Raw genomic sequence first — 27356 nt, forward strand, 5'->3', positions numbered from 1 at the left:
AATGTACCATAGTTTATTTACTTAATCCACGCTTGACAGGTTATTTACAATTGGAACATATTAAAAGTAATGCTGCATTGCACATTCTTGGGTATATTGTATGGGCTATAGTTTTGGATACAGTAGTTGGAGCAGTGACATTGTGGTATAGTGGAAATTAATACAGTGGAGTCAGCCAAACAGGGCTTCATATCTCTTGGATAAGTTACTTGAATTTTCTGAGCTTTAGCTTCCACATTTGTTAAGTGGGGATAATACCAATCATAGAAATTTGTGAACGTTGGAAACAATATATGTAAAGCACCTGACACAGTATCTGGAAAATAGCAAGTACAGAATAAATGGTAGCCTTAAAAAGTAAATTTATGAATCATTTCAGCAGACAGTGTTTGTTCTTTTACACTTTTATTTTCCTAAACAGTATATCAAATAAGTTTATTGCTCATTATTTGCTGTATTTATAGAGAGGTACTTTATGTTTAATTTAAAAATAACATATGGAGGAAGTGATTCTCGTGTTTGTCATAGTTTGGTAATATTAGCATCATCCTTGCTTTTAAAATAACTACACCTGAGTATCAGTCTGCTTCTCCCCCAACAGGGTATATACATGGGCTGGTTAACAGCATCTGGAAGTGCAGCACGGATTCTTGGACCCGTTTTCATCAGCCAAGTGTACGCTGCCTGGGGTCCACGATGGGCTTTCAGCCTTGTGTGTGGAATGGTGGTGCTCACCATCACACTCCTGGGTGTGGTTTACAGAAGACTCATTGCTTTTTCTGTAAGGCATGGAAGGATTCAAGAATAACCTAGCTAAGACTGTGGTGGAAAGTACTTGCTGTGTGGAGCTTTCTCTTTTAAGGCTCTGCTAGACGATTGCTAAGAGTCAGTTTCCTAAAGTCAGGTTGTAGATATTGCATATGTTGAATAACAAGAACATATATTGAATAAAATAGGGAATTCTATGTGTAATTATGAATAGCAAGATAATATATAAATTCTGGATCATAGTTTCCTTATCTCAAAAAAGAAATAGTCTTCATATGACATTTTTTGGGGGGTGGCATAAAGTCATGAGTGAATAGACAGTGGTCTATAAATGTGAAGTTATACTCTTAAGTCAAACTGCAGAGGCGTCATTAAAATAACAAGAGAATATCTATGCAGTGAAATCATAAGGAGAGTTCTGTATGAATTACCTGTAATAGAATGAAATTATAGAAATTTTTTACCAAACAGAGGTACTTTTATTCATAGCTATCTCCTTTTTATTTATTAAAAATGCATTTTTCTGTTATTATAAAGTTTTCCTTATGAAATAAAATCATGACTTAAATTTTATACTTACCATGCCTGCCATCCTCCCTTAGCTTCTATAAGTCATGATTTTTTTTTTTTTTTTTTGCGTTACACGGGCTTCTCACTGCTGTGGCCTCTCCCATTGCGGAGCACAGGCTCCTGGATGCGCAGGCTCAGCGGCCATGGCGCACGGACCCAGCCGCTCCGCGGCATGTGGGATCTTCCCAGACCGGGGCACGAACCCGCATCCCCTGCATCGGCAGGCGGACTCTCAACCACTGCGCCACCAGGGAAGCCCAAGTCATGATTTTTAATACTACACTTTCCGTCTTATTTTAGTTCAGGATCTTACTAATTAACCCCTAAGTTAATGGATGTGTATGAATAATGCTCATATTTGAGCAATAAAGAGGATTAAGAGATTAAGATGGATTTTTCTACCTGTAGTACAGATAACTACTTTTTTCTTTCAAGTCCTAATAAATAATTCACTTTAGAAACATAAGCCAGATATGTGTTATTATATACATATACTGAACAGAAAACTGTTAAAATTATTGGCATTTTCTAATTCCCTTAAATTCTAGAGAAAAACTATTACCTTATTTATTTTTTCTCTCTCAGTAGTGGTAGGGAAGACCCAACGGTTTTCAATCTGTGTCTGCATAGCTACTCAGAACTGCAGAATTTTAAATTTGGATAGGCCCGACAGCCCCAATATAGGCAGGCTAATAAATCTGAGGTAAAATAGCTGTAATCTAACAGTTTACCAAGTTTACTAGAAATTGGCTAAATCACACTATGTATACTTTACTACCTCACATAAGTTGAATGCTGCTAAAAGGGACTAGTACAGAACTATCTATATGGATAATCAGTATTACCCAAAAATGCAAAAATATTTCTAAATACTTTTCCAAATGTTTCCTACTCTAAGTTATAAATATTTTCAAATCTAAGAGTAAACACTATAATTTGCACTTTATATTGTTTGTTGTACTTTTTTGGGGGGGGTGGCTTGAATAAGAAAAATTTATTTTTCATAGTTCTGGAAGCTAGAAGGCTTGAGATCAAGGTGTCAGCAGGGTTGGTTTTTTCTGAGGCCTCTCCTTGGTTTGTAGATGGTTATCTTTTCCCTTTGTCATTTGTTTTTTTCCAGCTTTATCGAGATATAATTGACATATGACATTGTATACGTTTAAGGTGTACAACATATTGATTTGATACTTACATATTGCAAAATGATTACCACCATAGCATTAGCTAACACCTCCATCATATCACAAAATTACCATTTCTTTTTTTGTGGTGAGAACATTTAAGATCTACTCTCTTAGCAACTTTTAAATATATAATACAGTGTTATTAACTATAATCACCATGCTGTACAATAGATCCCTAGAACTTATTCATCTTATAAAAGGAAGTTTGTACTCTTTGACCAACATCTCCCCATTTCCTTCACGGCCTAGCCCCTGGCAACTGTCATTCCACTCTCTGCCTCTAATAGTTTGTCTCTTTTAGATTCCACATACAAGTCATATCATATAGTATTTGTCCCTCTCTTTCTGACTTACTTCACTTAGCGTAATGCCCTCAGGGTCCATCCATCTTGTCACAAATGGCAGGGTCTCCTTTCTTATGGCCGAATAATATTCATACACACACACTTACTTACATTTTCCTTATCCATTCATCTGTTGATGGACACCTAGGTTGTCCATCGTATCTTGGCTATTGTGAGTAATGCTGCAATGAACACGAGAGTGCAGATATCTCTTTGACATCCTGCCTTCATCTTCTTTGGATATACACCCAGAAGTGGAATTGCTGGATCACATGGTAGTTCTTAATTTTTTGAGGACCCTCCATACTGTTTTCCATGGTGGCTACACCAATTTACATTCCTATCAGCAGGGCATGAGGGTTCTGTTTCTCTACATACTTGCAAACAGTTGTTATATTTATCTTTTTGATAGCCATTTTAACAGGCATGAGGTGATATATTTCATTGTGTACCTCTGTTTGACTTTATTTTTAGGCATTCTCCATTTTGTGGCTTGTCTTGCCAAAAGGACCCAGGAATCAAATAAAGGGACTTATACTAGCCAAAAATGGGACAATTAAAGCATTGAGAAGAATAATATCTACAGCCAATTTAAACACATCGAATGTGTGAAAATCTATGAGTTCATAATGATATTAAAAGTAAGAAACACACTGGTCACCTTTGGAGGTTGCTAGGGCTTTAACTCTTTACTCTAAAAACCAGGAAATAAAGACTTAAGCTTCTCTTCTGCCTTTCCTGTATCTAAACTTCAGGGTAATAAAATATTGATGAGGGAAAGTTATTTCCTATAGAATAATCTAAGCTAATAAATACAAGGAAATAATAGAATTAGAAAACCCCCCATCTAGCATCCTTTAGTGAAATAATATTATAGATATGGGCACCATTCATCAGTGAATGATAAAACTACTGAGGTGGAAGATTATTGAGGAACTTTCCAAAGGATGGATGAAGCCGACAACACCTGAACGCACTGAACACTCTTAACATCATTAAAAGTGGGTAAGCGTTACGTGCCTCCTGATTTGATGCAGCAAGTACTCAGCACCACCTATGAAAGTGTTCCTGCCAAAAAACAGTGAGTCAGAATCTAATCAAGCCTGTAGATATAAACTACCAGTTTACAGGAAATACGAAAGATACAACTAAAAGCCACCTCTAGGAAGTAATCATCTAAGCCCAGAAGATGATATATACTATAGACAAATGGTCCAGTTGCTTAAAATTAAAAAAAAAAAATGGCATGGAAAAAATAAAAGTTGAGAGATCAGCAGTCATAGATGAAAAGAAACTTCAGATATATAAATCAAATGCATTATATAGATCTTATTTTGGATCTTGTTTTAAGTCAAATGTAAAAGGGTATTTTTGAGGTAACTGGAGAAATTTGAAACTGGACTCACCATTAAATGATATTAAGGAATTACTGTTAATTCTGAGATGTGTGTTATTGGTTATGCTTTTAAAAGCTCCTTATCTGTTAAAGGTACTAAAGAATTTATGATAGAAATTATATGATTTCTGGGATTTGCCTCAAAATACTCCAGTGGGGGAAGGATATCAGTAAGAGAGATGAAACAAGACTGGCAAAATATTTGTTGAAGTTGGGTGGGAGACACATGGAGGTTCCTTATCCTGGTATATCTGTACTTCTGTGTGTTTTTAAATTTCCACAATTAATTTAACATAAGTTAATAACATAATCAGCTATGTATTTTAGAATGAGCTGGCTGCAGTGTGAAGTATGAATTGGAATGGATGTGGAAGACATTTATCATGTATGTGACCACTCTTCATTTCCTGCAGACCCTTCTACATTTGGAGAATTTCTCACATTGAGCCTCTCCTTTTAGATAGAAGCCAAAATGTATTCGTTCTCTCTACCTTTGCAGCCAAGCCCTGAGCTTGTGTTTCTGGCTCTGCCAGTACACTCCTCCAATGTGAAACTTCATAAGGAACTGAGCAAAAAGAGGAAGTGAGCAACATAAGCAAAACTGACTTTAGTGAGGGAGCAAGGTCAGTGGCTAAATTCTGGAGAAAGCAGTCAGAGCTCCCAGAACCTAGTCCCCTAGCTTCACCAGCATGGCTGTGGGATCTGTGCTGAGCAGGGTTGTTAGGATGTCTTCTTCTGGGGAAGCTCCTACATTGTGATTCAGCCATTGTTATTAGCTGCAAAGCCTGAGTATCTTTCCCTCCTCGAGGGTCTGTGAGCTGATATCCCTTAATAAATATATTCTCTGTGTAAGCTAACTAGGTTAGATTTTGATGTTTGCGAGTAAAAACCCTGATTCATATAGGAGGCAAGAGTAGATGCTTAGAGACAAGCAGGAGGCTATTGCAGTAGTTCAGATGAGTGATGCTGGTGACTTGAATTAGGGAACTGACAGTGGAATTGGGAATTTAAAGCATGTAAAATATATTTTAGAGGTAGAGTTGGCAGGATTAACTGGTGATTAGATGAGGTAAAATAAGGTGTTAAGCATGAGTTCCAGGATCCTGACATGAAGAGCTAGTGATGCAGATGCCATTTACTGGAATAAATACTGAGGAGAAACAGGAAAAGTGCAGTTGAACTAATGTTATCATAGACAACAAAGGCATGCCAGACAGATATGCCCGTAAAACAGATAAAAACAGAATGTATCATAAAATGAGATGAAAGAAATTATGAAGTAATGGAAAGATTAAAAAATAACATCGTAATTTGAAAAAACTGAGAAATGGGAAAATTTCCAAGTGAACTAGAGAAATAAGATAATAGGAAGTTATGAAAATATTGCTGGCAGAGCTCAGGAAAGAATAAGAAACTTAAAAAATAATTTCAGACATGAAGAACAAATTAGAAGTAACACAAGAGTAAATAAGATGCCATAGATAACTTCTTAAGGGAAATTAAAGATGGAGGAAAATTAAAATAACAGAAATAAAGAGAAAAAAATGATGTGGAGAAAGTGATATAAAAATTAGGCACAGGTGATTTAACATACATATAGCAGAAGTTCTTGAAGAAGAAAACCAAAGCAATGAAACAGAAAAAATTCTAAAAACTTTAATTGAAGAAAAATCTGCTGAAAGAAAATTTAAATATGCATATGAAAAGGAAATTCAACGTGAAAGAAGGGAGGAAAGGAAAATAAAAGCAAAGAAGTATGGTTAGTAGAAAACAGAATAAGATGGGAAGTAAATGCAACAGAACTGTAATGACAAACAGTGAAAATAAATCAGAAATGATAAATGTAAACAAAGTAGACTACAGAGCTTATTACATTGGATTGAAAAATTCAGCTGTATAATATGTATAAGAGAAATACCTGAAACATAAAGACACATTAAGACTTATTAAAAAGGAGATGATAAAAATACACCTAAATTCTGTCAAAGCAAAATGTACTTGAGTCTTTAGCCTTCAAAATTAAGCTAGGAGTTCCTTTAATTATTTCCAGTTTTAAGAGGAAATTCTTTCTTCTAATCATACTTTTATCCCTAAGAGAAGGGTTTACATAATTTTCCTCCCCAAAGTTGGGTTACCTATGTATTAAAATAATTCTAATAGATATTGCCAAATTGCTTTATCATTTACACTGTAATCAACAACACCTGAGAAAGCCCTGCTCATCATACCACTATTATTTTTTTACGAATCTTTCATAAAGGGAAATGATTTTTGTTTTAATCTTGTATTTCTCCAACTACAGATGTGGTTGAGTATATGGATTTTGATTCGTTATATGGATTTTCTCCTTTGTGAATTATCTGTTCATATCTTTTGCCTATTTTTCTATTGGGTTGTCTTTTTCTTATTAACTGTGCAACTTATGTTACAAATTATTATTTTTCTTCTCATTGCGGTAGGTAACAACCTCCAAAACAATGCTGAATAATTGTGACATTGGGTATTCCTATTTAATGGAATTGGCTCCAATATGTCTCTGATTATAAAAATCAGCAGGGAGCATTAACAGTCTTTATATTTAAGTAGTTTCATTCTATTCCTATTTTACCTTGAGTATTACATTAAGAATTGCTGTCCCACTATCAAATATTTTTTCCTCATGTTAGTTAATTGCATTGTTGAGGTCTTCAGTGTTAAAATGTTTATCATTAAAATATACAGGTATTTTCAGATAAAGGTAGAGAAACAATGTACTTACCATTTTGAAAAATTAATTTAAAAAATTTAATTGGCTCTTAAACAGGAAAAAAAAACTCAAAATGAGTTTACTATGTAACTTATTTTAAATTATATATTTTTCTTTTTTTAAAAAAACTTTTGGCTGCGTTGGGTCTTCATTGCTGCATGCGGGCTTTCTCTGCGGCGAGCGGGGGCTACTATTCGTTGCGGTGTGTGGGCTTCTCATTGCGGTGGTTTCTCTTGTTGCAGAGCACGGGCTCTAGGCGCACGGGCTTCAGCGGTTGCAGCATGCGGGCTCAGTAGTTATGGCTCGCAGGCTCTAGAGCACAGGCTCAGTAGTTGTGGTGAACAGGCTTAGTTGCTCCATGGCATGTGGGATCTTCGTGGACCAGGGATTGAACCCCATGTCCCCTGCATCGGCAGGTGGGTTCTTAACCACTGCACCACCAGGGAAGTCCCTAAATTAAGTATTTAATTAAATAAATCAAAAGATAAAGTAACACTGTATTTATTATTTTTTTAATAAAATGAACTTTCAGAAATGTCTCATCACCAACTAGTGCTACAAAAATAAATATAAAATATACATGTTTACATATGTTACTTGTAACATAAATATACATTATTTACATGTTCAAAATTCAGAAACTCCAGCGTTTTTTTATTTATTTTTTATTAGTTTCTGCTTTATAACAAAGTGAATCAGTCATACATATACATCTGTTCCCACATCCATTCCCTCTTGTGTCTCCCTCCCTCCCACCCTCCCTATCCCACCCCTCCAGGTGGTCACAAAGCACCGAGCTGATCTGCCTGTGCTATGAGGCTGCTTCCCACTATCTATCTACCTTACGTTTGGTACTGTATATATGTCCATGCCTCTCTTTCGCTTTGTCACAGCTTACCCTTCCCCCTCCCCATATCCTCAAGTCCATTCTCAAGTATGTCTGTGTCTTTATTCCTGTTTTACCCCTAGGTTCTTCATGACTTTTTTTTTTCTTAAATTCCATATATATGTGTTAGCATACGGTATTTGTCTTTCTCTTTCTGACTTACTTCACTCTGTATGACAGACTCTAGGTCTATCCACCTCATTACAAATAGCTCAGTTTCGTTTCTCTTTATGGCTGAGTAATATTCCATTGTATATATGTGCCACATCTTCTTTATCCATTCATCTGATGATGGACACTTAGGTTGTTTCCATCTCCGGGCTATTGCAAATAGAGCTGCAATGAACATTTTTGTACGTCTCTTTTTGAATTATGGTTTTCTCAGGGTATATGCCTAGTAGTGGGATTGCTGGGTCATATGGTACTTCTATTTTTAGTTTTTTAAGGAACCTCCATACTGTTCTCCATAGTGGCTGTACCAATTCACATTCCCACCAGCAGTGCAAGAGTGTTCCCTTTTCGCCACACCCTCTCCAGCATTTATTGTTTCTAGATTTCTTGATGATGGCCATTCTGACCGGTGTGAGATCATATCCCATTGTACTTTTGATTTGCATTTCTCTAATGATTAATGATGTTGAGCATTCTTTCATGTGTTTGTTGGAACTCTGTATATCTTCTTTGGAGAAATGCCTATTTAAGTCTTCTGCCCATTTTTGGATTGGATTGTTTGTTTTTTTGCTATTGAGCTGCATGAGCTGCTTATAAATTTTGGAGATTAATCCTTTGTCAGTTGCTTCATTTGCAAATATTTTCTCCCATTCTGAGGGTTGTCTTTTGGTCTTGTTTATGGTTTCCTTTGCTGTGCAAAAGCTTTGAAGTTTCATTAGGTCCCATTTGTTTATCTTTGTTTTTATTTCCATTTCTCTAGGAGGTGGGTCCAAAAGGATCTTGCTGTGATTTATGTCATAGAGTGTTCTATGTTTTCCTCTAAGAGTTTGATAGTTTCTGGCCTTACATTTAGGTCTTTAATCCATTTTGAGCTTATTTTAGTATATGGTGTTAGGGAATGATCTAATCTCATACTTTTACATGTCCCTGTCGAGTTTTCCCAGCACCACTTATTGAAGAGGCTGTCCTTTCTCCACTGTACATTCCTGCCTCCTTTATCAAAGATAAGGTGACCATATGTGCGTGGGTTTATCTCTGGCTTTCTATCCTGTTCCATTGACCTATCTTTCTGTTTTTGTGCCAGTACCACACTGTCTTGATTACTGTAGCTTTGTAGTATAGTCTGAAGTCAGGGAGCCTGATTCCTCCAGCTCCGTTTTTCGTTCTCAAGATTGCTTTGGCTATTCGGGGTCTTTTGTTTTTCCAAACAAATTGTGAAATTTTTTGTTCTAGTTCTGTGAAAAATGCCAGTGGTAGTTTGATAGGGATTGCGTTGAGTCTGTAGATTGCTTTGGGTAGTAGAGTCATTTTCACAATATTGATTCTTCCAATCCAGGAGCATGGTATATCTCTCCATCTATTTGTATCATCTTTAATTTCTTTCATCAGTGTCTTATAATTTTCTGCATACAGGTCTTTTGTCTCCTTAGGTAGGTTTATTCCTAGATATTTTATTCTTTTTGTTGCAATGGTAAATGGGAGTGTTTTCTTGATTTCATTTTCAGATTTTTCATCATTAGTGTACAGGAATGCCGGAGATTTCTGTACATTCATTTTGTATCCTGCTACTTTACCAACTTCATTGATTAGCTCTAGTAGTTTTCTGGTAGCATCTTTAGGATTCTCTATGTATAGTATCATGTCAGCTGCAAACAGTGACAGCTTTACTTCTTCTTTTCCAATTTGGATTCCTTTTATTTTCTTTTCTTCTCTGATTGCTGTGGCTAAAACTTCCAAAACTAAGTTGAATAAGGGTGGTGAGAGTGGGCAACCTTGTCTTGTTCCTGATCTTAGTGGAAGTGGTTTCAGCTTTTCACCATTGAGGACGATGCTGGCTGTGGGTTTGTCATATATGGCCTTTATTATGTTGAGGAAAGTTCCCTCTATGCCTACTTTCTGCAGGGTTTTTATCAAAAATCGGTGTTGAATTTTGTCGAAAGCTTTCTCTGCATCTATTGAGATGATCATATGGTTTTTCTTCTTCAATTTGTTAATATGGTGTATAACGTTGATTGATTTGTGTATATTGAAGAATCCTTGCATTCTTGGAATAAATCCCACTTGATCATGGTGTATGATCCTTTTAATGTGCTGTTGGATTCTGTTTGCTAGTATTTTGTTGAGGATTTTTGCATCAATGTTCATCAGTGATATTGGCCTGTAGTTTTCTTTCTTTGTGACATCCTTGCCTGGTTTTGGTATCAAGGTGATGGTGGCCTCGTAGAATGAGTTTGGGAGTGCTCCTCCCTCTGCTATATTTTGGAAGAGTTTGAGAAGGATAGGTCTTAGCTCTTCTCTAAATGTTTGATAGAATTCGCCTGTGAAGCCATCTGGTCCTGGGCTTTTGTTTGTTGGAAGAGTTTTTATCACAGTTTCAATTTCAGTGCCTGTGATTGGTCTATTCATATTTTCTATTTCTTCCTGATTCAGTCTTGGCAGGTTGTGCATTTCTAAGAATTTGTCCATTTCTTCCAGGTTGTCCATTTTATTGGCATAGAGAGAAACTCCAGCATGTTTTGTCCATGATTCTTAACATGTCTAAGAAGTAGGGAAAAAAATAAATGCAGAAATATACCACACACCATTTATATTTTTGCTTTAAAAGATTGTTCAATACAAATATGTGAACACAGTAATTTTAGGGGTATATATTCTAATAGCAAAGTTAGGTGTCCTATTTTAGTCTACGACCACTACATCTTGTAAGTGACTCAAGTTGCATTCTGCTTTGTTCTCTCATTAGAATACATCCGTTATGGTATAGATTAAAATTCTCTTTTATAGAAAGGCTTCCTGAAGAAGTTTTTTAAAATGAAAAAAGTCACTTTACTTGAAAGCCAACAAAAACGTTATTTATTAAACATATATATATCTAAAAGGAGCTTTAATCAATGAAGACTAGGAGTTGGATTAGAAAACATCAAAAGGATGGAAGAAAGACACTGTAATTTCTTTCTGATGTATTCTGGTAATTTTTCATTTTCTCCATACCTAAGTGAAGCAAAAGAGAAAAAGATAAAATTATAACTTAGTCACTTGGTTTGTAAGAGTACCAAAAGGCACATTATATTTTTCAGTAGTTCTTCAATGGCAAAGGCACTTCAGAGAGATCATACAAAATTATTTATTAGATACTTAAATCAAGCATACTCAATTTGTTTCCTTTACTTATTTTTATTTTTTAAAGATTTTTTTGATGTGGACCATTTTTTTTTAAGTCTTTATTGAATTTGCTACAACATTGCTTCTGTTTTATGTTTTTGTTCTTTGGCTGTGAGGTATGTGAAATCCCAGCTCCCCGACCAGGGATTGAACCTACACCACCCTGCATTGGAAGGTGAAGTCTTAACCACTGGACTGCCAGGGAAGTCCCTGTTTCCTTTTAAAATAGACCAATTTCTAAATGTATTTAAATAATAAAAAGAAAATTAGGTCAAAAAACTTGAACGGACTTTATAATTTCTAAAGCAAGCTGAAAATCTGGATTCCTTATTAAATTGAAGACCCTAATTTAAAGAAAATACTAAGCTAAATACATTATAAATACATTTCTATTAAATATTAAAAATTTCCAAATGACCATATCAAGTAAAATCTGAACTTTTATCTTCTGAACATGGGTTCTTCCCATTTTATATCTGTATCCTTCCACTTTCTGGAGCATTTGAAAGAGTTGATTTAACAAAACCTCTCACTTTATGAGTTCTTTAAATGATGGTACTGCATATATACACACAAAAGCAGTTGGTAGATATCCACAAATTATATCTGTACCAAGTATTTTCTCTACAGTATGCACTTTTCATAAAGTATCGTGTTTGTACTGGCACTGTTGGCACCCTACCTCTTTTCAGTAAGTTATGGTTTGAAATGTGGAGACCAAACTACTGCTTATTCTTACTATTCCGAGATCCTCCTTGTTAGCATACTTATTAGCCTGGCATACATCCTCATTTAGAAGAAATATATACATTCAAAAAAGTCTTTTAAACATGAATCACTTTACATTAGATCAGAGGATATAGCCTTTCATTTGGGAAAAATAATCTGGTTACCTTTTAAAAGAAAGCTTCCTTGTTTCTATGTTCTTTTATGTAAATTGTCTAAGTATATTTGAACTTAGAAGTCCATTACTTCTGAAAAGGGCCAGCCTAGTTAGACTGAAGGAATAAGAAGGCTAAAGGAATCTAACCACTTGGAGTGGATAATCCATACCAATTACCCTGCATTCCTGTAAATATTCATAAAATATGCATTAAAAAGACTATATGAGCTGCTATGAATATTTAAGTTTAAATAATAATATGAACTTTGTCAACATGAAAATAGTAACTTTATTAAGTCATTTATTTCATCATATAGATAAAATTAGAGAAAAGAGCTGAATCTCAACCAGTAGTTTAAGAACTTACCTAGTTGTTTGACCATCTGGAGATGAATAACTAATAGAAGACACTCCTGCTTGCACGACCAACTGGGACCCATCATTAAACTGAACCCACACAGCTCCACTAGTTAACTATAAAAGTAATAAGCAAGCAAAATTACTATAGAGGATATGAAGTTCTTAAAAGGTACTCATGTTTAACAGGATTTTCATATAGTTAAAAAAAAAAAAAAAAAACAACCCTTCAGGTAACTACAAATTTGGGGCTGTGATGGTAGTAACATTTGAGAATATTCATATCTTTTACAGATTATTCCTTTAATGGATAGGGCATCATAAATTAAAATTATTCTACATAAATCCTGTTTCCCATTCATTTCCACTAGGATATCTGAGCAAGCTTTTTTTTTTTTTCCTTTCCCATAGTATTTCTAACCAAGAAGAGATTTAGGAAATAACCAAGCAACACTTTCTTAAATTAGAATTTCCCTCTATTCTTTGTTCTTAGGCCAAAAGAATTTCTATTCTGCTTGAGAATGTTACATCTTTGCTTTTGAAATTGGTTTCTTTAGTCACTGATGTTTACAATGTGCCACTCCAAACAGAGTACAGAGAAGACATGGACACTGGAATCAAATAGACCTGGGTTTACATCCAGATTCTGCAAACTAACTAGTAGGAATGTGCAAGTCAACCATCCATTATGAGCCATAATTTTACTATCTATGAAAGGAGATAACATCAACTTTACTAGGTTTTATTTTGGGAAATGAGACAATGTATATGGAAAACATGGTACCACATAGCATGTACTCAACAAATGCTGAGTTCCCTTCCCGTTATTTCCTACCCCCCATAAAGGACTAGGCTGTATTTAACTTCACTGTTAAGTAAAAATTACATGTGCTGTGCTCAAACATCTCCAAAGTTCAAGCTTTCAGAAAATATACAAATCTAAGTTTACACCTACATAAAATTCTTTAAGTTTGAAACTCAATGTAGACCTAATTTTCAAATGCAAAAATTCTTTTCTGCCAAATAAAAGTTACTCTATTAATATAGATTACAAATACTTTTTAAAACTTACGACACCCTGGGCATTCTCAAATCCTAATGTTTAGCCATCATCATGACTTCTACTTTAAAAACAAATGGCAAGAACAGGTCACCTAGGCCCTAGCAGGCAGTTTGTTATCAACAATATCTAGAGCTTTCCATCTGTATACAAATTTAAAAAATGTGAAAATTATTAATGATATAATCAATGCAAAAAAGGTGTAAAAACTGTCTTGCAAAGAGAAATCTAACTTCTCACCTGTGTAGCCCAACCAACATTTTTCACAAAAACAGACTTGAAAAGTTGTGCTGATTTAGGGAGACAATCTTTTAGACTACTAGGGGAGCTGTTAGTTCCAGAAGCTGCACCTGCAAGGCCAAGTCCTTCATTTGTAACCATCTACAAACAATAAAAGAAAGGAAGATATTATTCCTTAGCATTCTAATAAGCCAACTTCAGCAAAAGTAGATGATGACCAGATTTTCATTATCTTAAATTAACTTCTAAAAGACAAAATTAAAAAAATACAATCACATTACAGAAAATTGGAAAAGTATAAAATAGGAAAAAAAATCACACAACTACTGTTTTGATTTTGGTAGATTTCTTTTGTCTTTTTTTCCCAAGGTATAATTTTTCATAGCTGCAATTATATATATGTATGTTTGTGTGTGTGAATACACACATACCCATATACACACACAGAGATCTATTTCTTTAATCTTGCATTTTACTACATTGCTATATAGTTTTTATTGGCATGATAGTTCATTGAGTAAAAATATAAGTTTGTTTAACCATGATTCTATCATGGATATTAAGGCAGTTTATGTAAAAATAAAACAATATATGTTAATATATTTAGCTTTTTCCCAGAGGAGTCAGGTTAGCCTTGCTGAGGTAATATTTAAACTGAGTCCTGAAAGATGAGAAAGAATTAGCCATTAAGAGGTTTGGGAAAAGAGTTCCAGGTCAAGTGAACAGCATGTGGAAAGGCCCTGAGAGTTTGGCTTAATCAAGGAACTAGGCACAGAGAGTGTGGGGTAGCTCAGGATGAGACTGGAAAAGTAGGTAGGTGATAGTAAGGCCACAGTAGGGTGTTTTAGTTTTATATCAAGGACATTAGGCAATCATTGAAGAGTTTAAAGTACAGAAGTGACATATATTTACTTACAGAAGGATTAAGTATTGGTGCCTGTTCTGGAGAAGCTGCACTATTTATGATCATTCTGTTCAGAGATGGTGTCTCTCTCATTGGGTAGTTTGGATCCACAGAAGGAGGAGGTGTTAAGGCCTTAGGTGAACTAGTACTACTAAGTTTTCTGAAGGAGAAAGATATGTCAAATACATTCCTTTAAAGCTTTCAATTTATAGAAAACAAAAGAATGTTCATAATGTAAACATTAAACTGTTTTTTTTAAAAAAACATTTCTACACATTTTAGCCATATTTAATAAATTTTCAAACATTTACCTTCCTACGATTATTGGGAAAAAGGAAGCACTTCCACTTTTCTTTTCCTCTTCTGAAATTATGGATTCCAGTGCTAAACAAATACGGTGGCCCTATTTCAAAAGAGTGCTTTCTGTCATTACTTCGTCTATGTCATTTGTATTATTATTAATTGGTAAGAAAAAACCTACTAAAAGTCGGTACATACCTCATTAGCATGGTTCATATACATTTTTATTTCCTCTTTCAAGCTATTAACTTCACTTTCACCTTTTAAGGTGTAAGATTTGCCAGTCTTTTCGATCACCTGAATTAAATCTTCTGTTTTGTGTATCTTTGCTCCTTAAAAATTAAGCAGAAAACCCTTTATTATTTCTTTAAATATTACTAGGTTTATATTCATTATCACACCCCAGTACATAATGACTCCCAGATCAAGGTAACATTTACATTCACTTATTGGCCATTAATAAAATGAGGCTCTCAAAGTAGTATTCAAAAAATATAGGCCATTTTTCTTTTCCACATATAACTGGCTTAAGTTTGATACTTTTATATTTTTAAAAAACCACTACTCTCATACAAAAACATAACTGAAGGACAGCTATAATTATGTGTACTGTGTGAGTGTATGTACTATGTGTCTCTTAAAGGAGGAAACTTTACAGATTAAAAAGTAACATCTTTATAGATTTAGAAAATAAAATTCTCTGGTTCAACCTTATCCTTTTGTGATATTTATTATTCTAAAATTTGGTATGTGTCCGTTTAAATTTCTAGTAAGAAACAGGATATTGTTTATTTCATGCTATTTTTTATAATATCAATCAGAATGTTGTTAAACTGGAGCCAAAAGGGGAAAGAGAATTAATATACGTATTAGAGAATAAATTGTTTACAAGCAAGTATATATAAATTTTGATTAACATTTGACATAGAGTATACTGTGCTGTATAATTTTTATGTATGGATACACACACACACACACACACACACACACACACACACACACCTCGCTGTTTTGGGGAGTTCCCTGGTGGTCTAGTGGTTAGGATTCAGAGCTTTCACTGCTGTGGCCTCGGTTCAATCCCTGGTTGGGGAACTGAGACCCCGCAAGCCATGCAGTGCAGCCATAAATAAAATAAATAAATAAAGCTCACTGTGTTGAATTTACAAAAACCAAAAAACCCCACAACTTCTAAGTTACAAACTAAAGGGAAAAAAATTACCATTTCTAAATGGCACTTACCATCATAAAACCAAACCTCAAAATCAGCACCAGGGGAATTCTCCATCAAAACACATTTAGCGTATCTTGTAAAATAAGTGATTTTGGGAGATTTAGATCTTACAAGCTGCACAAATCTGGAAGCATATTGATATTTTCGCCAGTACTTTTCTAGGGAGAGAAAACAAAAAAGTTACCTAACATTAGGGAACAAAGTGTTGACATAAATTCCATAACAATCTAACATTTATTTCTACTCTTCCTCAAAAATTCAAGTTGAAAGTTAATAATCCCATTACCCAAAGTTAACAGTCCCATTACCCAAATAAAAATATTTTAGAGATGTAAGTCTACTATTTTAATGAAAACTAAAGACAGTATAATAAAATTCCTAAGAAGTATATAACAAAATCTGATGATTAGCATCATTATTTATTAAAGTTTTTTTTGATGTGGACCATCTTTAAAGTCTTTATTGAATTCGTTGCAACATTGCTTCTGTTCTGTTTTGGTTTTTTGGCCATGAGGCATGTGGGATCTTAGCTCTTCAACCAGGGGATAGAACCCGCACCCCCTGCATTGGAAGGTGAAGTCTTAACCACTGGGCCGCCAGGGAAGTCCCAGTCTCATGATTATTTAAAAAATCTCTTATTTGAATCACTGACTCCTTATTAAAAGTAAGATAATGACTCCAGGAAAGTTTTAATAAATGAAATGAAAAGAGTTCTACCTGAGATAACAGAACCAAATGACTTTAGGAAAAGAAATGTAGCACTTTTTATATCAGTAAAACATAGAGTAGTAAATTTTAGCAGTTCCCTGTAACTATGGTCATTTATAATATTTGATAGTCTTGTCTACGTGTCTTAATTTCTAACAGAGTTAGATTAGATAGGTTCTCTTATTTGTTTCTAAGTTATCTTAGGGAAGTCTTACTACGCAGTACTTAATTTCCCAATTCATAATATCCAGAAGCTAAACCAGGAGCCAAATTTGGTTAACCACAATTACAAGTGATCATTATGTAGCACAGTAATAATTTCAAAAGTCAAAAACCAGATACTTCATGTTGAATTTTTAACATGATTCTAGACAAATTGTAACTATACAAGTGTACAAATTATATTTGTGTGACACATGACTAATATTCTAGAGTTAGTTTTTACTTAAGTAAACAATAAAATACCATTATAACACAGAATATGACTAAACATTGGATTAGTAAGGTATAGCACATCTCACCAGATATAAAGTTATAAGAACATAACCTGCATCTCGACTGAAGCCAAAATATTTACAATTTATGATACCCACAGTATAGAGTTTATGTATATATAAATCCATTATCTAAATTTATTCCCTGGTAAATTTACATACCTGGTAAATTGTCAAAACTGTACCTACTGATGTTGTCAGTAGGTGAGGGCGGTCTATCTGCAAGAGGAAAACCTCTTCCGTCATTTGGATAATAAATAGTGATCTGGCAAAAAATTTTTAAGAATTCTGATTATATGCCATTAAGTTAGAGCACTATATTTTGTTACTAAAATTATAAAAAGAGCTCACATGTATATTATTTTTACTGAAAATGCTAAATATTCTCTAAAAGTAATAATTTTGCTTTTTAAACTTAAGCCTAAAGTTTAGATTTTGTTCCTGGTTATAATTAGTTTTTACACCACACTAATTTATTTAAATGTATGTAGTATGCTATTTTAGTTTTTGAATTCCAGAGATACTATCATATCAGGAAAAGTGACTAAAAATTGTTTTTTAAATATCATTATAGAATGAATGGAATGCTAAATGCTTAAGTGATGAAGCTGCAAGATAATAAAGGAAATCCACATTACCATATTTCCATCACTAGATATTTGAAGAACTTCTTTCACATATTCTTGAGATGCATACTCCTTTAGAAGCTCCACACATACCTCCTCTGAATCAAGTATGCTCACCTAAAAAAAAAATAAAACTAAAATCAGTAACAATTCTCTTATTTACCAGAACAGTTCTGACATACATATTAGTTAAGAGAAAAGTACTTAACCATGGCAGAAACAAAAATTAAAGTAAAAATCAAATAGCTGCTTCACTGCAATTGTCTAGAACACAGGTGTATTTCAGCACAACTGTGAAATATAAGGTATAATGAAGTGTGAAATGATAACCAGTGAGCAGAAAGAAAGCAAAAGGTAGGGTGGAAAATTTAAGAGCTTGAAAAGACAATAGCACGCCAAATAAAGGCAAGACTGGGTGAAAGGGACAAAAAGGATGAAGACAGAATTAAAAAATCAAAATCACCATTCCCAATGCACACATGACATTAAAAAAAATGCTATACTTAATTTTGTGCATACTCCTTTTCTTTAAATAGTTTCAGTTGTTAAAAAGTTATATTTTCTAGTTTATCTTTTTGAGACTAGATTAAATGTAGAAACAATGAAAACAAAAGCAAAAGATAGTATTCAATATTAACTTAGTTATTAGGATTGTGAATAATATTTAACACAGTATTTAGCCAGTATTACTTTTAAATGTTTTTCATTATCAATAATTTAAAATTCAAAAATTACTATCAATTCACCATTCTTAAAGTACCCAGAAGGAAACAACAGCTATTTTTCCATAAACACCCAGTCTCTTTTAAGTGAGTTTATCAAGTACGTATCAAAAATACAGGGACATTATAGGGAACTGAAAAGATATCATTATGTTTGATACCAGAAACCATATACTCAAGGAAAATATCATCCAGTGATTTAGAAAAATAATGGACATACCACAGCCTTCTTCGTTTTCTGTCTGATTGGTTTTAACCTGTAAGCAGTCAAAGGAGATGTAATGCTTCTTAATGTATGTTTCTGATAACCCAGTGGTGGCTCCATACCCCTTGTCTTGCTTTGTTCGGAAGAAGGATCTAAGCCAAAAATAGATTCTTGTTGAATTATCTCAGGTTTACTGTGAAATGCAGTCATATATTTCATGGTATTCAACTGTTTTGCAGAATGTGCATTATCAGAAGCATCAGGGCTCTTTTTGGCTCTTATATCAGTCCAGGCATTTCTTGATGTGTCCTGCAAATTTGGATGGCCCTGGAAATCTCTGTTTGGGCTAATGCTGTTGCGCTCAGTAGTTTCTCTTAAATGAGCTATAATATACATAGAATAAAGCAATTTAGTGAATAAAAAGTCAAGTCTACACAAAACAATGTCATGCTGGTTACAGTAGCATTCTTTTTTCCTGAGGAAGAAAAGAAATCTAGTTTTAAAAAAAAGCTTGTAATTTTTCAGTTTAAGATATGGCATAAGGGAATTCCCTGGTAGTCTAGTGGTTAGGATTTGGCGCTTTCACTGCCAAGGGCCCAGGTTCAATCCCTGGTTGGGGAAATAAGATACCACAAGCTGCACGGCTCGGCCAAAAAAAAAAAAAAAAAAGATATCGCATAATAAAATAGTGACTTTAAAAGGATATTTTAAGCCAGCCTGCGAAGGAATAACTTGTCTAAGACTAAGAAAGAAAAGATATTAATATGAAATAAATTTTTCAATCAAAGCAAAAACTAGGGTCACCTACTAATACTAAAGCAACTGTCAATGCTGCAACAAATACAGATTTGAGAGGAGTTCCCAGGTAATAATTCTACATAACATGTAAATTCACTCTCTTTAAGCTAAGGACTATTTCATCTTTACTTACAAAATATGCAACTAAAACCAAAACACTCTAAAATATATGAAATAGGTTTATTATTAATACTTAATATTACAAATGTATTTGTACCCACATTTCTAAAACAGTTCTTGAACTTTACCCATTTAAATTTTATATAGTTTTAGAGTTCACATGGGAACATTATTTTTTTTAAAGCCCTTAAAATGATTAGACTATATAAAACTTTGTAAGACAATTTTTCTAATGCTAAATTATAAAAATCTATATCTCAGCTTTCCCCTTAAATGACTTTTAAGTGCCTCCCTCCATAACTCCCATTATGACAGAAAATATCTTATATCAAATAATATAACTTTAAAATTGTAGCAGCACTACTAGAGTATTATAAACAAGGTTATTTCAGACATGTCCATGTTACCAAATAAAAGTATCTATAAACACAATAGAAGGTTAAGTGCAAGATTAAGCACATGGCAGTTTTGTAGTTTTAAAAAACATAAACTTGAATTATCATCTTTAACAAGTACACATGAGAAGATTAATTCTCTTTTGGGCCCTTGAAAATAATATACATGAAAAAAATAGACTCTTGAGGTGACATAACAACTCTCTGCTTAAATTACAGCCATATTATGCACTTTGTCTGAGGTAACATGATACTTAGTAAAAAATTCTCTCCTCCTCTCCATGTTTCTTTTGTATTCTTTTTCCATCATTATTTTCCAACCCACCTTCTGTGAATGTCATGTTCAATAATGAGAAATGTTTAACTTTCAAACTCTGTATCTATAAATAAAATAATGACTTGGATAAGAGCTGTTTAAAAATGTTTAGGTTTTAGTAGCTGTGTATTTTAGTGTATGTGAGGTCCCATTGGTACACTATGATGGTCTACATCACCTTCTACTTAAAAATGAAGTCAACCATCTTTTGATTATTTTATAGGCACTGATAGTAGGTACTTATTACAGAGAGGCTGCAGGAGCGGAGGGGTTAAGAGTAAAGTCTCTGAGCCAGACTGCTTGGGTTATACTCCTCTCTCTTGTATTTATGGACAGTGCAGCTTGGCAAATTAACCTTTGAGCACTACTATTTCCTCATTTGTAAGACAGGGCTAATAATAGTATCTTCCTCATATGGTTTCTGTGAGAATTATTAATAAGTTAATAATATATGTTAAGCATTAAGGACAGTGGCTGATACAGTAAATACTCAAACTGTGTTAACAGTAATTATTACTATTATTGTAACAGTTTATTGAAAATGCACTATTTTCTTAAGAAAAACCAAATAGAAAACTGCAATGCTTGGTAAGTGGCCAAGTCATTAACTTTTTATTAAATAGCCCATTAAAAACTCACCATTTATTTGCAGATTCCCAAACCACTGTTGCACCATTTCAGTCTGAGCTGTCTGGTCTGGAAATGGAAAAGGAGTTTTTCCTGGACAAAGATGATTGGAGCTAAACAAAGAAAAAAAATTTCCCATAAACTAATAAAAAATTATCAGGTACTAACCTTTTAAGGTAAAAAAACACTAAAAAAGGGAGCTCTCTTCTGATATGAATACCTAAAAATTTTTACATTAACTGTAGAACCCAACATTTGCATAACTAAATTGTGTCTATGAAGATAAATTCCCATGCCAAAATGCCCATGGCACTATGACAACATTTCTATATGGCTACTGTCCTCTTTTAATTTAAACATAAAAATCAAAGATCAGAAAAAGAAAAACACTAGTCACTAAAAACTTGCCTTCATGTGAGAAGCAGTCAATAATATGATTACTCATCACTTAGGGTCAACTTTTCTTTCTCTATTTGTGTGTGTGTGTGTGTGTGTACAGTTACTGTTAAGAGTACTTTAGGAATCAGACATGTTTAATATATGATACATTGCACTGGAGACCTGCTTCATATAAAATTTAAAATGACACTAGAAATTCCCAAGTATTAAACACAACTACAAATACATTCATGAGCACATACACTCATTTTAAGAGATTCTTAACCACAATTCAAAATCATCATTCTGATTCTCTTCCTATTAAAAAACAGAAGTCATAATTAAAAGTGCCCCAGGAATATCTGACAAGGTTAGAAAAAAGGTAACCCTTAGTTAGATGCAGCTTCACGTTTGTGCTAATACAATGTTTATCGAAAAGTAAAATGCTTTTTGATAGAATTATTCTTACAGTGCTTGATTGTTATCAGGTCTTTCAAAAGATCCAGGACCACTGGATGTCTTTTCTTTAAAGAAGTGAAGAATATTAGCATTGCTGTTTGTGGATGAGTATCTTTCTTCATTTTCATCTACTCCTGATCTTTTGGATTTTGAAGGCATTTCTGCTGAGTAAAACCGTTCCATTGTATATGTTTTCGCTCGCGACTGACTATTAGAGATGCCAGATCTATCAGAGGAATGGGCTCTACGAAGGTATCGAGAATGTGGCCTTTCTTCTGCCTCTTGGATTGCTCTTCCCCTTCCACTATTACTGGTTTCTTGTTCTTGATTTCCCCACTGAGTATAAAGGCTGCTTCCATCTCCTGAAGAAGAAAAATCACTTGAATTTTTATTCTTTGGAAATATAGTCATTTTATTTGGGAGCGGCTGGTCAATCAAAAGTCTTCTTCTGTCAAATAAACTACCACTCATACTGGTACTGGAAGAAGCCGTAATTGCAGTAGAAATTGTAGCATGTCCACTATCAATTGAGTCTTCCACAGTTCCTAAATGTTTACTTTTTGTTGAAGAATTTCGGGACATAAAAGGATGGTCTAATACTGAAGACAGACTTAAACGATCTGCTGGATTTCTACGAAGTAACTGGTGAATAAGGTCCTTGGCTTCTCTTGACAAGAAAGTTGGCATTTCATAATCTGCCAGTACAACTTTATTTAACGTGTTCTTGATGGTGTCAGTGTCAAAAGGTGGTCTTCCAATAAGTAACGTATAAAACATACAGCCCAAGGACCAAATATCAGATTCAAGTCCATGTGCACTTCGAGTTGCAATTTCTGGAGAAATGTAATTAGGAGTTCCACATAAAGTATAGTGCTTTTCATGTGGCATTTTCAATTGAGTGGCCAGCCCAAAATCAGCGATCTTGATGTTCATATTACGCGTAAGTAAGAGGTTAGAAAGTGTGAGGTCCCGGTGTAATATACCATGAGAATGGAGATACAGCATTCCTGTGATGATCTGGTGCATGAAGTGTCGAGCTGTTAGAATGCAAAAAATAAAACTTACAATTTAGAAAATCTGAAGATTCAGTATTTAGAATACATTATGAAACCCAAGTACATATGCCAGTATGACAATTAGTAAACTGGTTTGTAGCTTAGTTTTACCAGCCAAAATACCACTCTGATAATTTCATAATATTCTTTAATAATTCCCATTAAGACAACTAGGCACTCCTTTTAAACTCTGTCCTTTCCAACTAATGAGTTTTCTAAATACAGTTAAGGGAAGCTTAATTTTATCAGGAATTGGGAGTGACTAGAGTTAACTAGGGTAACCAGAAGTCCATAGAAAGAGAAAATATTTATAATTAAACAATTCATAAATAATTCAATTGTAAAAAAGAGAAAAAAAGAAAAGCAAGCTGAATTTCCTTTGATGTCCTCCCAAACCCTCCTAAAAAGTAGTCACTATTAACAGTTTATATATATTCTTTTAAACTTTTCTTCCATGTGCTTATGTACATTTAAATCTATAGAAATACACTGTAATAAATGTTTTTAAAATATAAAAATGGTAAAAAATATACTTTATTACTTTTTTTGCCACTTCACAATATTTCTTGGAGATATTTCTATGTCAGTACACATAGATCTCCATCTTATTAAATTGCTATTGGTTAATATTTGGGTCATTTCAAGATTATAAAAAAATATAGCAATAAACATTCTTGTACATGCTTGTTTTCTTGTGCATATATATGGGGTGCTTCATTATGGTAAATTCAAGAAGTAGAATCACTAGGTTCAAAGATAAAATTTAGTATTTTAATACCTTGCCAATCGCCCTCCAAAAGGCTGTTATTTTCAAGCATATCCTTGTTGAAATTAGGTAGTCTCAATCCAATGGGTAAAAAAAATGGCACTCATTATTTTAGTTGGCATTCTTATGATGACTACTAATTTTGAGCATCTTTTCGTATGTTTATTGGCCAATTATACTTTCTCTTCTGTGAACAGTCTGCTTACATCCCCTGTCCATTTTCCTATACAATTATCTTTTCTTTTAAGGCATGCCTTATATTTTAAATATTAATTGGACAGCCATATGTTATACAAATATTTTCTTCCTATCTTTAACTTTTAAATTTGTTGACAGTATCCTTTGTCATACACATTCTTAATTTTAATTAGTCAAATTGGTAATTCATTTCCTTCCTATCTTTTGCAAGTTGTCTTATTTAAGAAGGCCTTACTATTATACAGTATTATGAAAAATGCAGTACTCATCATCAATATGTATATGAATTTATTTTCTTATTATGTATTATGTTCTTATTTTCAGTCTAAGGATATGAACATTTCCTTAACTCTTAACACATATGACCAAATTGTTTTCCAAATGGGTTAAATATAGATCAAATGGACAAAAAGCCTATCAGCAACCACCTTTCTTAGCTTTCAATCTTAGCCTGCAATGTCAGTTAGCAGGGTAAGATAATTTGAAAACAATCATTTGTGTGATGATATACGGACCTTACTTGATCCTGATCTGAACTGTAAAAAAAGTTACTTATAAGAAACCGGGGAAGCTGAAACTGACAACGTGTTTGATAGCAAGGAATTATTAGGTGTGATAGTGACTTTGTGCTTACTTTTTTTTTTCTTTTTAAAGTCTGCATCGTTTAAAGATAAAAAGATGTCTATGATTTGCTTCAATATACTCTGAGGAATTGGGGGAATAAGAAGGGTACAGATGAAACAATGAGTTGATAGTTTTGGAAGCTCAGTGGTAAGTTCATAGGGGCTCATTATATTACTGTCTCAATTAAGTGTTTGACATTTCCTATAATAAATGGTTTCAACAGGTACTGTGTTTGACTTAGAAACTACTTTATAGTCATCAACAGCATTCTAAAAAGCTTTTTCTATATTTGAAAAGATACACATTCAACTGTGACCAATGACTTAATTTAAAATGTTGTTTTGGCAAAAGATGGATAGCAAATTTCTTCTTCTACTTTACTTCTGTAATGCCTGAATTATTTATATGGATTAACAGCTTTTTTAATTTGGGGGGGGAAATCTCTTTTTATAGCCCGAAATAATAATTGAAACAGTTTTACTAAATATTATAAAACAGTACATTCTTCAAAACTATATTTGTATTTATATTTGTATTTTCTAAAAAAAATTTTTTTTAAGAAAAATGAAAGAAAACAAGAAGCACAGCCTACCTTCATTTTCTGAGAATGGTTTTCTTCTGTTTTTTAGATACCTGTTCATTTCTCCATTATGGCACATTTCTAATACTAGGTACACATAATTGTTATCTTCAAAATAGTTATACAGCTGAAATGTAAAAGGGCATAATAAATTATAATGCAGAAAAATTCAATGCCCTTGGCCACTTTTACAAAATTTGTATCTTACCTCCAAGATAGAAGGATGTTTCAATTGGCAATGTATTTTCACCTCACTTTGGACTCTCTGTACCATTCCAGCTTTGTACATGGCTTTCTTATCTATCTAAAAATAACACGAGAGGTTTAAATGTTGATGATAAACTTTCAAATGTGAAGTTGTCATGTTAACTTTGAAAAGAGAAAGTATACTTTAAATATTCTGAAGTCCTTTTATCTTCTTTTTGAGATCAATTTATTTCGTTGTCTATTTTCCCCATGCACCTAGCCGAGTGCTTGACAGAGTGGACATTCAATAAACTTGCCCAATGCATTCTAATACACTCTACCAACTTAAAGAATTTAATAGCTCAACCATCATATCTATGATAATAACAACGAATAAAATTTAGCAAAGCTTTAAAACAAAACTTCTCTTCCCTTTTCCTACTGGTTTAGGTGTTTCTTAATTTGCTTATGTTACTCCTATTAGACTGACTTCTAACAATCAAGAATAGTACTTTAGCTTTTTACAGTGTAATACAGAACTATGCACAAGTGTATTCTTCTTATTATAAACAAATTATTTGTTCTTTGACTGCTACCAATTACTCTAAGTTACGTATAATTAGAACAGATACCAAATCTAATGAACATGAGTAAAGACAGAACACTTATTTAAGCATGGTTAAGGATCTCCTAAGAGATCCTTAAGTTTAACTGTTGGAACTACTGTCTTCTACCTAAGCAATGGGTTTTTTACAGCATAAAGAAAAGGCTGGCAGGTAAGGAGTTTCTAACATCTCAAGTAGCAAACCTCTCTAGTTACTTGCAAAGTAGAAGTGAGAAGCTGATTAACATATCCTTACCATTTTGATTGCAACTTCCAAACCAGTGTGAATGGACTCAGCTCTATAGACACCAGCAAATGATCCTTTACCAAGCAGATTTCCAACTTTAAAATCCTTAAAAGTTAAAATTAAAGAAAATGTGTGATGATTTTCGACGTAGAAAGGAAGAAAAATAGGAAAGGGCCGGCAAAAAGAGGTTAAAATGGATCGGGAGGATAATTTGCATTCAAAATTCAAGCAGGTATCACACCTCGATACAGCAGGTGTCTGGGGTGGACAGCATGTTGACGCCTTGCGGGTCTCTGAGCTTCCAGCCTGGTCTCTGGATAGAGCACCCTAATGATCTGGTTCCTCAGCCTCAGCGTAGCCTCAGCATCCTCGTCCCACCTCCAGCCAGCCCCCGAGGGCTAAGGCCCTGAACGGAATTCCGCCGCAACTCCCGCCGGAGGTAACCGCCATCCCCTTGGAGAAGGGGAAGATAGCCTTGCCCTGCTCTAGCGCGGCAGCTCCGGCGGGATCGCTGACATGAAGCCGCGGTGTCTAGGGACAGAAGGGCGGGGCCACGAGCAACACACCTGTCCCACCGCCCCCGCGTCTCAGAGGGGCGGGCCGCTCCGCCCACAAACAGCCGGGCCCCCGGCGGTTGGGACCCTCCCAAAGCACTCCGGCGTCCAACCTGCAGCCGTTAGCTGCGCTCTATCCCCTTCCAGCCAGGGTTTCGACGAGTCCCAGCACTCCGACTCCCACCCGCCCTACTGAGGACTGCCGAGTCTTTTCACCTCGATCTTCTCCCCGATGCAGGTCGCCATATTTCCAGGCCGCGGTCCGTGCGCCCCGGATTAACTCCCTTCACGCAGTCCTTTAGAGGCAGCGCTCCAAGCAGGCAGCGTGTCTTGGCGTCCATCAGGCTCGGCTCTCTAGGCCGCCGCTCCCGGCGACGACACCACAGCCACAGAAAGGTCTCCCGGGCACCTTCCGAGGCCTCGGCGGCGCCTCCGCGCTCCCATTTTGAAAAACTCCCGCCGGTTGACGTTCTAGCGAGGTTGGAGGGGACG

The 27356-nt window shown here is 34.6% G+C and overlaps 2 protein-coding genes across 9 annotated transcripts in view; one reads left to right on the top strand and one right to left on the bottom strand.

Moving 5' to 3' along the window:
- The window catches only part of MFSD8 (major facilitator superfamily domain containing 8), a gene marked incomplete at both ends in the record, with an annotated part of 41394 nt that extends 40586 nt beyond the window's left edge, over positions 1-808 (top strand). For all 6 annotated transcript variants that reach the window (XM_079717833.1, XM_079717836.1, XM_079717838.1 and 3 more), the window contains one exon: positions 602-808. In XM_079717833.1, coding sequence (XP_079573959.1) covers positions 602-808 — 207 coding nt within the window. The remainder of the gene's footprint in view (positions 1-601) is intronic.
- Positions 809-10943: 10135 nt separating this feature from the next.
- On the bottom strand, positions 10944-27110 carry PLK4 (polo like kinase 4; the record flags this gene model as incomplete). Of its 3 annotated transcripts, none has more annotated exons than XM_079714142.1 (16): positions 10944-11056; positions 12478-12584; positions 13768-13908; positions 14684-14831; positions 14983-15074; positions 15170-15303; positions 16211-16360; positions 17567-17669; positions 18043-18147; positions 18973-19340; positions 21226-21326; positions 22061-23087; positions 25286-25400; positions 25482-25577; positions 26320-26415; positions 27081-27110. In XM_079714142.1, 16 exons carry the CDS (start codon positions 27108-27110, stop codon positions 10954-10956), a joined length of 2916 nt encoding a protein of 971 aa, XP_079570268.1. In that variant the 3' UTR covers positions 10944-10953. The 3 variants fall into 3 exon arrangements, with proteins under 3 accessions (XP_079570268.1, XP_079570267.1, XP_079570269.1); XM_079714141.1 differs by lacking the exon at positions 27081-27110 and adding an exon at positions 26552-26584; XM_079714143.1 differs by lacking the exon at positions 25482-25577.
- Between the last annotated feature and the right edge of the window lie 246 nt (positions 27111-27356).

Source organism: Hyperoodon ampullatus, assembly GCF_949752795.1.
Source record: "Hyperoodon ampullatus genome assembly, chromosome: 1".
NCBI classification, from domain to species: Eukaryota; Metazoa; Chordata; class Mammalia; order Artiodactyla; family Ziphiidae; genus Hyperoodon; species Hyperoodon ampullatus.